We start from the raw sequence: 18,166 nt of genomic DNA on the forward strand, positions 1-18,166 counted from the left end.
ATCTGCAGATCAACCTCCTGGAGCTCCGAGCGATCTGGAACGCACTGAAGGCTTTCAGAGATCGGCTGTCCTGCCAAATTATCCAAATTCGGACAGACAATCAGGTTGCAATGTATTACGTCAACAAGCAGGGGGGCACCGGATCTCGCCCCCTGTGTCAGGAAGCCGTCGGTATGTGGCGTTGGGCGTGTCGGTTCGGCATGCTTCTCCAAGCCACGTACCTGGCAGGCGTAAACAACAGTCTGGCCGACAGACTGAGCAGAGTCATGCAACCGCATGAGTGGTCGCTCCATTCCAGAGTGGTACGCAAGATCTTCCGAGAGTGGGGCACCCCCTCGGTGGATCTTTTCGCCTCTCAGACCAACCACAAGCTGCCTCTGTTCTGTTCCAGGCTTCAGACACACGGCAGGCTAGCGTCAGATGCCTTTCTCCTTCATTGGGGGACCGGCCTCCTGTATGCTTATCCTCCCATACCTTTGGTGGGGAAGACCTTACTGAAGCTCAAGCAAGACCGCGGCACCATGATTCTGATAGCGCCCTTTTGGCCCCGTCAGATCTGGTTCCCTCTTCTTCTGGAGTTGTCCTCCGAAGAACCGTGGAGATTGGAGTGTTTTCCGACTCTCATTTCGCAGAACGACGGAGCGTTGCTGCACCCCAACCTTCAATCCCTGGCTCTCACGGCCTGGATGTTGAGGGCGTAGACTTCGCTGCGTTGGGTCTGTCTGAGGGTGTCTCCCGGGTCTTGCTTGCCTCTAGGAAGGATTCCACTAAAAAGAGTTACTTTTTCAAGTGGAGGAGGTTTGTCGTTTGGTGTGAGAGCAAGGCCCTAGAACCTCGTTCTTGCCCTGCACAGAACCTGCTTGAATACCTTCTGCACTTATCAGAGTCTGGCCTCAAGACCAACTCAGTAAGGAATCACCTTAGTGCGATTAGTGCTTACCATTATCGTGTGGAAGGTAAAGCCATCTCTGGAGAGCCTTTAGTCGTTCGATTCATGAGAGGTTTGCTTTTGTCAAAGCCCCCTATCAAGCCTCCTACTGTGTCATGGGATCTCAACGTCGTCCTCACCCAGCTGATGAAACCTCCTTTTGAGCCACTGAATACCTGCCATCTGAAGTACTTGACCTGGAAGGTCATTTTCTTGGTGGCAGTTACTTCAGCTCGTAGGGTCAGTGAGCTTCAAGCCCTGGTAGCTCATGCTCCATATACCAAATTTCATCACAGCAGAGTAGTGCTCCGCACCCACCCAAAGTTCCTGCCGAAGGTGGTGTCGGAGTTCCATCTTAACCAGTCAATTGTCTTGCCAACATTCTTCCCCAGGCCGCATACCCGCCCTGCTGAACGTCAGTTGCACACATTGGACTGCAAGAGAGCATTGGCCTTCTACTTGGAGCGGACACAGCCCAACAGACAGTCCGCCCAATTGTTTATTTCTTTCGACCCTAACAGGCTAGGGGTCGCTGTCGGGAAACGCACCATCTCCAATTGGCTAGCAGACTGCATTTCCTTCACTTACGCCCAGGCTGGGCTGACTCTTGAGGGTCATGTCACGGCTCATAGTGTCAGAGCCATGGCAGCGTCGGTGGCCCACTTGAAGTCAGCCACTATTGAAGAGATCTGCAAGGCTGCGACGTGGTCATCTGTCCACACATTCACATCTCATTACTGCCTCCAGCAGGATACCCGACGCGACAGTCGGTTCGGGCAGTCGGTGCTGCAGAATCTGTTTGGGGTGTAAATCCAACTCCACCCTCCAGGACCCGAATTTATTCTGGTCAGGCTGCACTCTCAGTTAGTTGTTCTTCGTAGGTCAATTTCTGTTGTTCCCTCGCCGTTGCGAGGTTCAATTGACCTGGGTTCTTGTTTTGAGTGAGCCTGAGAGCTAGGGATACCCCAGTCGTGAGAACAAGCAGCCTGCTTGTCCTCGGAGAAAGGGTATGATACATACCTGTAGCAGTTGTTCTCCGAGGACAGCAGGCTGATTGTTCTCACCTACCCTCCCTCCTCCCCTTTGGAGTTGTGTGTTTCATCTTTTGCTAGTCATTCAACTGGCGGGAGCGGTCGCGCACGGGCGGGAAGACGGCCGCGCATGCGCGGTGGGCGTGCCCTGCGTGCCGACCGTCCCGCGAAGCTTCTTCCGGTTGGTGGGGGCTGCCGCGGACGTCAACCCAGTCGTGAGAACAATCAGCCTGCTGTCCTCGGAGAACAACTGCTACAGGTATGTATCATACCCTATATGTTCTTGCGGTTAGGAAGCCATTGATCCATCTAAGAACTTTTCCTCCAATCCCGAAGTACTCTAGGATGTCCCAGGATGTTCAATAGTATTTGGTGGTTAACCATGTTGAATGCGCTGGACATGTCAAATTGTAGGAGAAGTACACTATTGCTGGTTGCAATTATTTGTTTGAATTTGGCTAGGAGAGTGATTAGTTCTGTTTCGGTGCTGTGGTTGGATCGAAATCCTGACTGTGATTCATGTAGTATTGAGAATTTGTTTAAGTAGTCGGTAAGTTGTTTGGTTACCATGCTTTCCATTAGTTTGACTGCCAGAGGGATGGATGCTACCGGGCGGTAGTTGGTTATGTCATTAAGTCTTTGGGTATAGGGTTAAGTAGTATATTTCCTTTATCCTTGGGGAAGAGTCCATGTTGTAACATGTAGCAGGTGTGACGTGAGGTCCGTCATGAAGCGTTGGGGGGCAAATTTTATTAGGTTGTTGGGACAAATATCCAGTTTGCAGTGGGATTTGGCGAATCTGTTTGCTTGGGTGACTGTTTCGTCGGTCAGAAGATAGAAGTTTGTCCAGATTCGGTCTGCTGGGTATTCATTGGGAATAGGGTCCAGGCAGTCAATGAATTTTTCGTGATCGGTGGTAATAAGTGGTAGCGTAGATCGTAGTTTTATAATTTTCTCATTGAAGTATTTAGCAAGGTTGTCTGCTGATGGGGGTGTCTGTGCTGGTTGTGGTAACCGGTGTGGTCTAGTAGTTTGTTCACGAGTTGGTAAAGTTTATGCGCGTCTTTGTAGTCTGGCCCTATTTTGTTTTTGTAGTATGCTCTTTTGATTTGTCTTATTGTATATTTGTATTTTCTTTGCATTTGTTTCCATTAGTTAAGTGTGTATTCATCTTTCATTTTTTCCATGCTCATTTGAGTCTCCTAACTTGTGTTTTTAGTTTTTTCAGTTCTTCAGGTTGGTATTGTGTATCTGAATTTTCAGAAGATGTTTGACAAAGTACCTTATGAAAGACTCCAGAGGAAATTGGAGAGTCATGGGATAGGAGGTAGTGTCCTATTGTGGATTAAAAACTGGTTAAAAGAAAACAGAGTAGGGTTAAATGGTCAGTATTCTCAATGGAGAAGGATAGTTAGTGGGTTCCGCAAGGGGTCTGCGCTGGGACCTCTGCTTTTTAGCATATTTATAAATGACCTAGAGATGGGAGTAACTAGCGAGGTAATTAAATTTGCTGATGACACAAAGTTATTCAAAGTCGTTAAATCGCGGGAGGATTGTGAAAAATTACAAGCGGACCTTACGAGACTGGGAGACTGGGCGTCTAAATGGCAGATGACATTTAATGTGAGCAACTGCAAAGTGATGCATGTGGGAAAGAGAAACCCGAATTAAAGCTACGTAATGCAAGGTTCCACGTTAGGAGTCACCGACCAGGAAAGGGATCTAGGTGTCGTCATTTATCATACATTGAAACCTTCTTTTCAGTGTGCTGCTACGGCTAATAAAGCAAATAGAATGTTAGGTATTATTAGGAAAGGGAAAACAAAAATGAGAACGTTATAATGCCTTTGTATTGCAACTGCATCTTGAATATTGTGTTCAATTCTAGTCACCGCATCTCAAAAAAGATATAGTGGAATTAGAAAAGGTACAGAGCATGGCAACAAAAATGATAAAGGGGATGAAAGGATTTCCCTATGAGGAAAGGCTAAAATGGCTGGGGCTCTTCAGCGTGGAGAAAGGACGGCTGAGGGGAGATATGATAGAGGTCTATAAAATAATGATTGGAGTGGAACGGGTAGACGTGAAGCGTCTGTTTACTCTTTCCAAAAATACTAGGACTAGGGTGCATGCAATGAAGCTACAAAATAGTAAATTTAAAACGAAGCAGAGAAAAATTTCTTCAATTAACGTGCAATTCAACTCTGGAATTCGTTGCCAAAAAATGTTGTAAAGGTGGTTAGCAGAGTTTTAAAAAAGGTATGGACTGCTTCCTAAAAGAACAGTCCGTAGACAGTTATTAAATTGGACTTGGGGAAAATGTTTCTGCAGTAAGCATCATAAAATGTTTTGTACTTTTTTGGGGATCTTGCCAGGTATTTGTGACCTGGATTGGTCAGTGTTGGAAACAGGATGCTGGGGTTGAAGGACCTTTGGTCTGTCCCAGTATGGCAATACTTTTGTACTTATGTAATTATGTATGACTAGGAAATAAAGTTTGCTTGCTTTTTTTTTATTTTAAAATTCTAACTGCGTTTATCAATATCTTACAACAGGGGCATAGCTAGGTGGGGCCACAGGGGCATGGTCCCCCACAGATTTAGCACTGGCCCCCTCTACTTTCGACTCCTCCCCCGCCGCCAGGTATTTTTGCTGGCTGTGGTCCCCAACCCCCCACCAGCCGAAGTCGTCTTCAGCGCCGGTCTCCGGTGCGTTTACTGATCTGTTTCTGTGAGTCCTGACCAGTGCTGAAGAAGACTTCGACTGATGGTGTTTGAGGACCCCTGCCATGCGGCGGGGGGGGGGGGGGGGGTTCGACGATGGACTAAACTGTACCCCCTACCTCGGTCTCTGGACCCCCTCCTGCCAAGTTCTGGCCACGCCCCTTTTCTACAATTCCTCTTTTAAACCCTAATCTTTAAGCTGTGACAGAAACTTTTAGTTTTATAATTATGGGGTAAAGGGTATAGAGACTAGCTAATATAGTTTGCTTGCTTTTTTTTATTTTAATATTCTGTTTATCAATATCCTACAATTCCTCTTTTAAACTCTAATCTTTAAGTTGCCAAGTTCAGGATAAAATGTCACTTACTCACAGAGATGTCCTTCTCTCAGAACTTGCTGAAAAGATTTATACTATTTAATATGCAAATTAATTCAAATTTAATGCCAAAATTCTTGAACTTTTTTGCATTATTTTCTAAGATATAAAATCTACCTTTACTTTGCTTATGCTTTTATCCTCTGCTTTCTTTAAAATTAGATTCTACCGGATGTGACCATTCTGCAAAGGAGAATCCCCCTGACGTTCCGAAAATCTGTATCAGCACCATTAAGGAAGCTCTCTGTAGATCTTATTAAAACCTACAAACATATCAATGAGGCAAGTGTTTAAATATTTTTACTCACACACCTTTTCGGGCTTCATGTGCAACTTTCTTTAAATTAGTCCCCTTATTTTCTAGCTCCTATTACTCTGTCTTAACTGTGTTCCACATTTTTACAGCCTATGATGTTTTATTACGTATTGTATTGATAATGTAAATATCATATTGCGCCATAGTATGTACTGTTTGAATATTTTTATTGCTGTAATTGTCCAGTGATGTATACACATTGAGTACATTTTGTCAATAAGGCGGTACATAAGTAGGCTTTTCCTTTTGGATAAAATGTATTTATTTGTTTGTGCAGGCTTAATATACTGCCATTTGAAAACACATCATGACATTGAAAAGTAAGAATATAATCAGAGCCATTAAAAAGATAGTAAAATATAAACAAAACAGCAACATTTTCAATAATGAGACCCAAAAAGGGAGGAGAACTATGGTAGCACAACAATATTAAACCATATTACAAACAGGGAATGGAACATATAAAGTAAGATTAACCTTAAAAACAAGTAAAAGAAGAGAAGGAAAAAGATATTTAGAAACTGAAAGCTCTCTCGGGGAAAAATCTGCAGAAGTCTGACTAAACAACAAAGTTTAAAAAGGGCTTTACATTTTGATAATGAAGGTTTGGACCGAATATCAACTGGGAGCATGTTCTACAAAGTGGGGGCAACAAAGCAAAAAGCAGAGAAGATGAGGCAAATGCTAATCTCCTGAGTGGAGAAGCAACTAACAACTTATCCTCTAAATATATCTGTGTTCTCTAGTGTTTAAGGTTATATAGTTAAATGTGATAGAAGTACTAGTGCACAAAATGCTATTCTCCCACATACCCTGGCAGCACGGTTACTGATTGGAGTGATGGACCCGATATTCAAAAGGGTTTAACTGGGCAGGACAGGCTACTAATAGCTAAAACTACGAGACTACTTTTAGAGGTCATAGTGGCCATTTTTAGGCTGGAGCCATGATGTGCAGCAGTGAGTGCACATCACTCCTGATCTTAAGACCTCTAGACCAGCAGGAATAGTAAAGGAAGATCCAGTGGGCCTATTTCTTTTCTTCAGGGGTTTAGAGAAGGAGGAGGGGTTCAGAATCGGGGGAGGTGGGGGTTTTCTTGGGCCTTCAGGGAGCTTAATAAGAGAGGGAGGGGGGAACGGAATTGGAGGGGAGGTGAACTACTCAGTTACCCTGATAAGGGAACTGCATAAGAGCTGGCGACCTGACCAAGTCTGTTCAGACCTGGATATTCAATGCTGATACCCGGACATAGCCTGGTATTGATATTGGAGCCTAATATCTGTGGTTGTCAGAATTTCCACTGACTGCTGCTGGCTGAATATTGACCGGCTAATTCATTACTCTCCATCGTATGTGCAAAACTAACCCATTAGGTGACAGCACAACAAGAGTTGAATATTCTATTCTGTTGATGTTTTTCTGAGAAGTTCCGAGAGAAGAGAACATTTCTCTGGTAAGTGAATGCTATTTTGCTTTGTGCTTTGGGAACTTAAAGATTGGCGTTTAAAGGAGGAATTGTAGGTTAGTGTTAGGCAAAATAAAAATATAAAAAGCAAATTTTATCAACTAATCTCCATAGTCATTTCCACTTAGTTTTAAAAACTTTGTACCAACACATTAACAGAATCTACCAGGCACTGCAGGATCCAGTTTAGTCTTCCCGCCCACCCCTAGGACAACTCTTCATTTATAGTCAGTTATTGTAATTAGGGTAATAAGCAAGGAGTGCTCTTACAGAGTTTTAAATACATTTCATTACCATCTAAGAAGGAAACACTAACTAAATCATACAACATACTATATAAACTAAAAGACACTTTTATATTAGGCTAATATCCTTAACACTGTAGCAAGTTTTAAATTATTGAAAAACTCAAAAACACTAAGATGGAGTCAGCAGTCCAGCAGTGAGAGGGGTGCTATCCAGTCTTTTGCATTGAGTGTCACATGTATGATTATCTCCCAGTTGGTGAGATGTCATATGTGTGTGCCTGATGCAAAGAGCTCCTAGCTCTCAGGAAACGTGTCCGTTCTCTTGAGGCTAGAGTAGCAGACTTGGTGGAGCTGAGGGAGACAGAGAGGTACATAGAGGAGACCTACAGGGATGTTGTAGAGAAGTCCCACCTCCAGTCTGGTAGCCTTTGTGCTACCTTGGAGGAAGGAGGTCTCCTAGAAGGAGAGCATCACCCTGGTGAAGTAGGAAGTACTCCTGTAGTCAGGACCTGCCAACCGAGGATATGTCTCCAAGTGCTGCCCGGGAGGGAAAGGTAAGGACAGCTGTTGTAGTTGGTGATTCAATCATTAGGCATATAGATAGCTGGGTGGCTGGTGGACGTGAGGATCGCCTGGTGACTTGCCTGCCTGGTGCGAAGGTGGTGGACCTCGCGCATCACCTAGATAGGATTTTAGATAGTGCTGGGGAGGAGTCGGCTGTCTTGGTACATGTGGGTACCAATGTGGGAGAGAGGTTCTGGAAGCCAAATTTAGCCTCTTAGGTAGAAAGCTCAAATCCAGATCCTCTAGGATAGCATTTTCTGAAATGCTACCTGTTCCACGCGCAGGGCCCAAGAGACAGGCAGAGCTCCGGAGTCTCAATGCGTGGATGAGACGATAGTGCAGGGAGGAAGGTTTTAGATTTGTTAGGAACTGGGCAACATTCTGGGAAGGGGGAGCCTATTCCGAAAGGATGGGCTCCACCTTAACCAGGGTGGGACCAGGCTGCTGGCATCGGCATTTAAAAAAGGAGATAGAGCAGCTTTTAAACTAGAAATGGGGGGAAAGCCGACAATCTCTCAAAAGCGCATTGTTCGGGATAAGGTATCTTTCAAAGATATCACCAAAACAGGGAAGATATAGGGTATCCTGATAGTGAGGTTGCAAAAGAGACAGTGGTAGATCAGGTGTCCCTAAATAATAATAAAAATCAGACAAAAGATTGCAAATTAGTACTGTCAAGTACTAAGTATGATGTAAATAGGAGCAACAAACACGGTTTGAAATGTCTATATGCAAATGCCAGGAGCCTAAGAAATAAGATGGGAGAATTAGAATATATTGCACTAAATGAAAAATTAGATATAATAGGCATCTCTGAGACCTGGTGGAAGGAGGCTAACCAGTGGGACACTGTCATACCGGGGTACAAATTGTATCGTAGTGATAGGGTGGATTGAATTGGTGGAGGGGTAGCATTGTATATTAACGAGAGCCTTGAATCAAATAGATTGAAAATTAGGCAGGAAACAAAACACATCTTGGAATCCCTGTGGATTGAAATTCCATATGTAAAGGGGAAAAGGATAATGATAGAAGTGTACTACCCTCCGCCTGGCCAGGATGAACAGACGGATGCAGAAATGTTAAAGGAAATTAGGGATGCAAACAAACTGGGCAACACAATAATAATGGGTGATTTCAATTACCCCGATATTGACTGGGTAAATGTAACATCGGGACACGCTAGGGAGGTAAAATTCCTTGATGAAATCAAGGACAGCTTTATGGAGCAGCTGGTACAGGAACCGACGAGAGAAGGAAAAATTCTAGACCTAGTCCTTAGTGGAGCACATGATCTGGTGCAGGAGGGTAATGGTGCTGGGGCCGCTTGATAACAGTGATCATATGATCGGATTTGATATTAGCTTTGAAGTAAGTATACATAGGAAATCAAATACATTAGCGTTTATTTTTAAAAAAGGTGTATGATAAAATGAGAAGAACAGTGAAAAGAAAACTTACAGGAGCGACTGCGAGGGTCAAAAATTTACATCAGGCGTGGATGCTGTTCAAAAACACCATCCTGGAAGCCCAGGCCAAATATATTCTGCGTATTAAAAAAAGAAGGACGGAAGACCAAACGACAGCCGGCGTGGTTAAATAGTGAGGTGAAGGAAGCTGTTAGAGCTAAAAGAAAATCCTTCAGAAAATGGAAGAAGGAACCAGTGAAAATAATAAGAAATGGCATAAGGAATGTCAAGTCAAATGCAAAGCGCTGATAAGGAAAGCTAAGAGGGACTTCAAAAAAAAGATTGCATTGGAGGCAAAAACACATAGTAAAACTTTTTTTTAGGTATATTAAAAGCAGGAAGCGGCAAAAGAATCAGTTGGACCGCTAGATGACTGAGGAGTACAAGGGGCAATCAGGGAAGACAAAGCCGTAGCGGAGAGATTAAATGAATTCTTTGCTTTGGTCTTCACCGAGGAAGATTTGGGTGGGATACCGGTGCCGGAAATGGTATTCGAAGCTGACGAGTCAGAGAAACTTAATGAATTCTCTGTAAACCTGGAGAATGTAATGGGGCAGTTCTACAAACTGAAGAATAGCAAATCTCCTGGACCGGATGGTATTCATCCCGGAGTACTGATAGAACTGAAAAATGAGCTTGTGGAGCTATTGTTAGAAATATGTAATTTATCCTTAAAATCGAGCGTGGTACTGGAAGATTGGAGGGTGGCCAATGTAACGCCGATTTTTAAAAAAAGGTTCCAGGGGAAATCCGGGTGAGTCTGATGTCGGTGCCGGGCAAAATGGTAGAGACTATTATTAAGAACAAAATTACAGAGTATTTGCAGAAGCATGGATTAATGAGACAAAGTCAACATGGATTTAGTGAAGGGAAATATTGCCTCACCAATCTACATTTCTTTGAAGGGGTGAACATACATGTGGATAAAGGGGAGCCGCTTGATATTATGTATCTGGATTTTCAGAAGCCGTTTGACAAAGTACCTCATGAAAGACTCCAGAGGAAATTGGAGAGTCATGGGATAGGAGGTAGTGTTCTATTGTGGATTAAAAACTGGTTAAGAGATAGAAAACAGAGAGTAGGGTTAAATGGTCAGTATTCTCAATGGAGAAGGGTAGTTAGTGGGGTTCCCCAGGGCTCTGCGCTGGGACCGCTGCTTTTTAACATATTTATAAATGACCTAGAGATGGGAGTAACTAGTGAGGTAATTAAATTTGCTGATGACACAGAGTTATTCAAAGTCGTTAAATCACGGGAGGATTGTGAAAAATTACAAGCGGACCTTACGAGACTGGGCGACTGGGCGTCTAAATGGCAGATGATGTTTAATGTGAGCAAGTGCAAAGTGATGCATGTGGAGTAGAGGAACCCAAATTATAGATATGTCATGCAAGGTTCCATGTTAGGAGTCATGGACCAAGAAAGGGATCTAGGTGTCGTCGATGATATGTTGAAACCTTCTGCTCAGTGTGCTGCTTCGGCTAAGAAAGCAAATAGAATGTTAGGTATTATTAGGAAAGGAATGGAAAACAAAAATGAGGATGTTATAATGCCTTTGTATCGCTCCATGGTGCGACCGCACCTCGAATATTGTGTTCAATTCCAGTCTCCGCCAGGGGCGTATCTGAAAGTCTGCGGTAGCGGGGGCCGAAGCCAGAGTGAGGGGGCACATTATAGCCCCCCCCCAGCCGCCGCCGCCATTTCCGACCCCCCCCCTGCCGCCGTGGGTACCTTTGCTGGTGGGGGACCCCAACCCCCACCAGCCGAGGTCCGCTTCCTCCTGCCGCTGCGAGGTTTTTTAAGTTCTTCATCGGGATTCGTCCTCCGTCACTCTGTGCTGCTGTTCAAAGAAGCTGCTAGCTGAATGCAGTTTCGGACTGAGTCTGACGTCGCTGCTGCACGTTGTACGTGCAGGACGTCAGACTCATGTACAACGTGCAGCAGCGACGTCAGAGTCAGTCCGAAACTGCATTCAGCTAGCAGCTTCTTTGAACCTCAGCACAGAGTGACGGAGGACGAATCCCGATGAACTTAAAAAACCTCGCAGCGGCAGGAGGAAGCGGACCTCGGCTGGTGGGGGTTGGGGTCCCCCGCCAGTAAAGGTACCCACGGTGGCAGTAGGGGGGTCCAGGGCGAAATCTGCGGGGGCCCAGGCCCCTGTGGCCCCACGCAGATACGCCCCTGGTCTCCGCATCTCAAGATATAGTGGAATTAGAAAAGGTGCAGAGAAGGGCGACGAAAATGATAAAGGGGATGGGACGACTTCCCTATGAGGAAAGACTAAAGCGGCTAGGGCTCTTCAGCTTGGAGAAAAGGCGGCTGAGGGGGAGATATGATAGAGGTCTATAAAATAATGAGTGGAGTTGAACGGGTAGATGTGAAGCGTCTGTTCACGCTTTCCAAAAATACTAGGACTAGGGGGCATGCGATGAAGCTACAATGTAGTACATTTAAAACGAATCGGAGAAAATATTTCTTCACTCAGCGTGTAATTAAACTCTGGAATTCGTTGCCAGAGAATGTGGTAAAGGCGGTTAGCTTAGCGGAGTTTAAAAAAGGTTTGGACGGCTTCTTAAAGGAAAAGTTCATAGACCGTTATTAAATGGACTTGGGGAAAATCCGCTGTTTCTGGGATAAGCAGTATAAAATGTTTTGTACATTTTTGGGATCTTGCTGGTTATTTGTGACCTGGATTGGCCACTGTTGGAAACAGGATGCTGGGCTCGATGGACCTTTGGTCTTTCCCAGTATGGCAATACTTATGGATTTATGTACCATTTTTCCAATTAGGATTCATAGCGGTTAACAATCAAGATAACATCCAACATTAGAGGGACATATAACAGTGAAAAAATAGAATCCCTTCAGAACCAGTATGTGTGTACTTGCACAGGTGATATGCTGTATAATAGCAGTATGAGATGACATTTTTCATTGTTCAGGTTGTGTGCTTGTAGAAAACAGTAATAGTTGAACAGGCTGCATGCAAAAAATGTGCTATGTTTTCACAGATCTAGTGAACTTCATTTTATGCCACCTACCAATAAGACAACTGTGGGGTAAGCACATCTTTCTGCATAGACAACAAAGCAACCACACAGCATCTCCATTACTTTTTTTTTTTTTACTGTTTTTATTGATAGGAGAGATGCATGAATAACAGAAAACAGTCAACAAGGGAACCACATCTCTTATCCAGACCATACAGATACAGTGATAAAACATGAAACAACTAGTAAAAAAAAGGCCCGTTTTTCAAAAAAGAAAAAGAAATGGGCGCTATCAAGGCTATCTTGTATTGGTGATTGTTTTGAAGGCTCTTGTCGAAGCGATTTCTCCTCTCTGCCCTGCCCTCCCCTCCATGTGCAGCGATTCTTCCCTCCCCTCCCCTCTGTATCCTGCGATTCTGACCTCCCCTCCATGTGCAGCGATTCTCCTGTGCCCTGCCGTCCCCTCCATGTCCACGATTGTCCTCTACCCTACCCTTCCATCCATGTCCTGCGATTCTCTCCTCTCTTCTCATCTCATCCATGTCCATCGATTCTCAGCCCTGGCCTCCTCTCGATGTCCAGCGATTCTCCTCTGCCCTGCCCTCCCAGCCATGTCCCACGTTTCTCTCCTCTCCTCTCATCCCATCCATGTCCATCGATTCTCAGCCCTGGCCTCCCGTCGATGTCCAGCGATTCTCCTCTGCCCTGCCCTCCCATCCATGTCCCATGTTTCTCTTCTCTCCTCTTATCCCATCCATGTCGATTCTCCTCTGCCCTGCCCTCCCCACCCCTCGATGTCCCTCAGTTCTGTCCTCCTCTCCGTGTCCAGCTTTCCGTTGCCTTCACTGTCTTGCTTGAGTTCGTAACATCCTCACGTCAGCGCGTCTCCAGCGTTCCCTTCCCTCTCACTGTTCCGCCCTCTGACGTCATTTCGTCTTTACGTGAAGGCTGGACAGTGAGAGGGAATGGAACGCTGGAGGCTTGCTAACGTCAGGATGTTACGAACTCAGCCAGCCAGCCATGGAACGTTGACGGTACAAATTATTATATTAGATGAGATGAAGACCATCTTGTACAAATACCACGCTATCCTTGCAGACGGAACTCCAACAAAATATTATAGTCATGTCAAACTCTCCCCCACTTTTCCCCTTTTTTTAAAATGGCGACTTAAAACCCCTTTCACCCTTCTTCCCCCCCCCCCTCCCTTCCCCTGAGGCTGAACCACTTCTCTGGTCAATGAAGCCTCACCTTATTTATTAGCTAGCTGCGACATGCATTCCTGATATGAGCTTGGACACGTTTTCGAGAAGGATCCAGGGACGTCTTCCTCTCCCACATTCCCATTTGTACCATACTCACATGCCACTTAGCAATAGGAGGAGGATTCCCGTCCACCCAATGCTACAGGATGACCTAAACTGCATTTCGGAGAGGTCCTGTGCCGCAAGGTCTAAATCCGACCCATAAGCAGGATCCTGTAGGACCATTCCAATGAGGTACTGAGAACCTCCTCCAAAAGAGCCAGGACTCTCCGCCAAAATTCCTGCAATAGAGGGCATTCTAAAAAGTGGTGTACCAGTGTACCCCTCCCACGTTTACATTTGTCACAATCTTTAGAGTCCCATAAACCCATAGCCTAGTGAGATATGCATTATGTAGGATTTAAGTTGGATTTCATGAAGACCCACATTTGGAGTGATTTTAAACGCTAATAAAAAAAAAAAAACGCACAAGTTCTTGCACCGTTACCTCCACCCCCAACATTGCACACCATTGTCTCGCGAGCTGCTCAAATAAAAAAAAAAGGGAGGAACGCCAGGCCTTTCCCATATGGTAACATTTGGAAAGCTTATTGTGTTCGCTGGTCATCTGGGTGAAGGCCCTATCCAACGTTGTGAAAGAGGGGGGCTTCTGATCAGGTCTCTTCAATGTGTGAATATAATGTCTAAGTTGCATATAGGAAAAGGAGTTCCGAGGAAGGTGCCAAAAATCCCGGCATTGTGCAAAGGTTGAATATTGAGTATCCCCCACCTCTGATATCTTCCCCACGTACCGGCACCCCTGGTGTGACCATGATATAAAATGTGATCTACCCTGCCCTGCAGGAAAGCTTGGATTGTCTCGAATTTCCAAAAAAGGGGATTGATCCACTGTGCCCCCGAAGCGGGCCCTCCACCACTCCCAAGCCATCTTAAGAGGATGCAGGAGTGGGGACAGTTTAATTCGTGCCCCCTTAGAATGGATTGCATTAAAAACTGAAAAAGGGCAGGCAGCTGTCTCCCAGATGTCCGATGGGGCAAATGCAAAGTGCCCAGTGTGTAGTCCATGGATCCAGCGTAGGATCGCTGCAACATTATAGAGTCTGAGATTGTGTAAATTAACTCCCCCTTCCCCCCCCATCCAGAGTCATTTTGTTTTGACCAATTCGCGCACGTCGCTCCCCCCTATAAATGAAGAAATTAACCCCCTGTATAGTTTTTTAATCCTTACTGATAACCCATAGTGGCATCATCTGGAGGGGGTACAGAATCTTAGGCATTGGAACCATTTTAACTAACGCCACCTGTCCTAAAAACGAAATAGGAAAATATTTCCACCGATCACAAAGATCCCGTATGGCCTCCAGATGGAGTTGCTGCAAGGTGTTTCAGTTTCTCGCCTCACTACCGCTCTGGCTCCTAAGAGATCTTGTTTAGACCTCCAGGAGTGGGCAGATGATGCTCTCTGCTTCTCCCTCCTTATCTGATGTGGCCTTGGTCTATTTAGGGGAGCTATCATTGAAGGAGTCATTAGAGGAGGGCAAGCTCTCTCCTGAAGAGAGGTAGTATTTTTATTTCTGAGGCACTGGCAGTGCTTTCCATTGAGGAGCCTTCTGCTTTGGTGTTTGGAGTTCCATCTTCATCAATCATAAAGAGGTGGTGGTGGGGGTTTAGAGCCCCTTCTAAGATCTTCCCGATGCATTCTGACATTCAGGACCTGATTACAGCAGAATGGGTCTCATCGGATTGAGGGCATCAGAGTGGGAAGAACCATGGTTTGCCTCTAGCTGTTCCAGAGGAGTAAGTGAAATTACAGCTTTCCAGGGTGGACTCCCTTTTTAGGGCAGTGACTAAGAAAACCACCTTGCCAGTGGAAGGGGTTATTGCCCTAAAATACCTACAGGAAAGGAAGCTAGAAGGCTCGCTGAAATAAACCTTTGAAGTTGTCTCTTTAGACCTTTAAGTGACAGTGTGCAGCTTGTTTGTGGCAAGAGACAGGCATCATAACACCCAGCTGAAGCGGGGTTGGCCTGCTTGGTTATTATGGCGCGTAGTATGTCTTTGGCTGTCATGACATGGCAGCTCTGAGTGGGCATTAGGCAATGGATGCAGCGTCAAAGCCGCATCTAGTTAAACTGCCCTTTTGGGCTAAGTGATTATTTGAAGACGATCTCAATACCTTTGTGAAAGAATTGGTGGTGGGTGGGGGCGAAACTAAACCACAGCAGTTGCTGTAGGGTAAGCCAAAAGCCTCTGGTCATCCATTTTCACGAGGCTCGCAATCTCAATTTTGAGACAAAAGACGGTACTGGCCTGGTCGTTAGCAAAATGGTCAGAAGTCCTGCACTCCAATCTTCCTCTTGTGCGGACAGGAAGTCCTCCTTTTAGCTAGAATTCTCAATTCCTCCTGAGCTTTGCAGTGATGCAAGGTTGGTTCACTCTTCTCTTCCTCCAATAGAAGGATGTCTGCAGGAGGTTTGAGATTAGTGGGCCAAAATCATGTTAGGGCATTCCTTTTGTGCACATTATCCAGAGTGAAATCTTAATTTAGTCTTTTTGAACTCTGCAGAAGCCTCTTTTTGAGCCACTCTGGAAGACCTCCTTGAAAGAGGAAAGATCTTAAGCTAAAGACAGCATTCTTTGGTGGCTGTTGCGTTAGCAGCTAGGGTTTTGGAGCTTCTGGCCCTCTCTTGTTGGGTTCCCTTTCTTCTCTTTTTGGAGGTGGGGGTCTCCCTGTTTCTTCCTTAATCAGGATGGAACCAGGCTGCTGGTACCAACATTTTAAAAGGAGATAGAGCAGCTTTTAAACTAACATAGTACCTCATCAATAAAAAATTGTTGAAACATAAACTAACATAGTAGATGACAGCAGAAAAAGACCTGCATGGTCCATCCAGTCTGCCCAACAAGATAAACTCATATGTGCTACTTTTTGTGTATACCCTACCTTGATTTGTACCTGTCCTCTTCAGGGCACAGACCGGATAAGTCTGCCCAGCACTATCCCCGTCTCCCAACCACCAGCCCCGCCTCCCACCACCAGCTCTGGCACAGACCGTATAAGTCTGCCCATCACTATCGCCGCCTCCCAACCACCAGTTCTGCCTCCCACCACCGGCTCTGGCACAGACCGTATAAGTCTGCCCAGCACTATCCCCGCCTCCCAACCACCAGCCCCGCCTCCCACCACTGGCTCTGGCACAGACCGTATAAGTCTGCCCAGCACTATCCCCGCCTCCCAACCACCAGCCCCGCCTCCCCCCACCGGCTCTGCCACCCAATCTTGGCTAAGCTCCTGAGGATCCATTCCTTCTGAACAGGATTCCTTTATGTTTATCCCACGCATGTTTGAATTCCATTACCGTTTTCTTTTCCACCACCTCCCGCGGGAGGGCATTCCAAGCATCCACTACTCTCTCCGTGAAAAAATACTTCCTGACATTTGTCTTGAGTCTGCCCCCCCTTCAATCTCATTTCATGTCCTCTCGTTCTACCGCCTTCGCATCTCCGGAAAAGGTTCGTTTGCGGATTAATACCTTTCAAATATTTGAATGTCTGTATCATATCACCCCTGTTTCTCCTTTCCTCCAGAGTATACATGTTCAGGTCAGCAAGTCTCTTCTCATATGTCTTGTAACGCAAATCCCATACCATTCTCGTAGCTTTTCTTTGCACCGCTTCAATTCTTTTTACATCCTTAGCAAGATACGGCCTCCAAAACTGAACACAATACTCCAGGTGGGGCCTCACCAACGACTTATACAGGGGCATCAACACCCCCTTTCTTCTGCTGGTCACACCTCTCTCTATACAGCCTAACAACCTTCTAGCTACAGCCACCGACTTGTCACACTGTTTCGTCGCCTTCAAATCCTCAGATACTATCACCCCAAGATCCCTCTCCCCGTCTGTACCTATCAGACTCTCACCGCCTAACACATACGTCTCCCGTGGATTTCTATTCCCTAAGTGCATCACTTTGCATTTCTTTGCATTGAATTTTAATTGCCAAACCTTAGACCATTCTTCTACCTTTTTCATGTTTTCCACTCCCTCCCGGGTGTCCACTCTGTTACAGATCTTAGTATCATCCACAAATAGGCAAACTTTACCTTCTAACCCTTCGGCAATGTCACTCACAAATATATTGAACAGAATCGGCCCCAGCACCGATCCTTGAGGCACTCCACTACTCACCTTTCCCTCCTCCGAGCGAATTCCATTAATTACCACCTTCTGGCGTCTGTCCGTCAACGAGTTCCTAATCCAGTTCACCGCTTCGGGTCCTATCTTCAGCCCATACAGTTTATTTAAGAGCCTCCTGTGGGGAACCGTGTCAAAAGCTTTGCTGAAATCTAAGTAGAGTATGTCTATAGCTCGTCCCTGATTCAATTCTCCTGTCACCCAATCAAAGAATTCAATGAGATTCGTTTGGCACGATTTCCCTGTGGTAAAGCCATGTTGTCTCGGATCTTGCAACTTATTGGCTTCCAGGAAATTCACTATCCTTTCCTTCAGCATCGCTTCCATTACTTTTCAATAATTGAAGTGAGGCATACCGGCCTGTAGTTTCCAGCTTCTTCCCTATCACCACTTTTGTGAAGAGGGACCACCTCCGCCGTTCTCCAATCCCTCGGAACCTCTCCCGTCTCCAAGGATTTATTAAACAAATCTTTAAGAGGACCCGCCAGAACCTCTCTGAGCTCCCTCAATATCCTGGGGTGGATCCCGTCTGGTCGCACTGCTTTGTCCACCTTTAGATTTTCAAGTTGTTCATACACATTCTCTTCCGT

General features: G+C 45.5%; 1 protein-coding gene across 6 annotated transcripts in view; it reads left to right on the forward strand.

Moving 5' to 3' along the window:
• The window catches only part of LOC115475628 (dual specificity tyrosine-phosphorylation-regulated kinase 1A-like), a 521,782-nt gene that overhangs the window by 132,764 nt on the left and 370,852 nt on the right, over positions 1-18,166 (forward strand). For all 6 annotated transcript variants that reach the window (XM_030211502.1, XM_030211505.1, XM_030211507.1 and 3 more), the window contains one exon: positions 5,222-5,341. In XM_030211502.1, coding sequence (XP_030067362.1) covers positions 5,222-5,341 — 120 coding nt within the window. The remainder of the gene's footprint in view (positions 1-5,221; positions 5,342-18,166) is intronic.

The sequence above is a fragment of the Microcaecilia unicolor genome, chromosome 8, assembly GCF_901765095.1.
Source record: "Microcaecilia unicolor chromosome 8, aMicUni1.1, whole genome shotgun sequence".
In the NCBI taxonomy this organism is placed as follows: domain Eukaryota; kingdom Metazoa; phylum Chordata; class Amphibia; order Gymnophiona; family Siphonopidae; genus Microcaecilia; species Microcaecilia unicolor.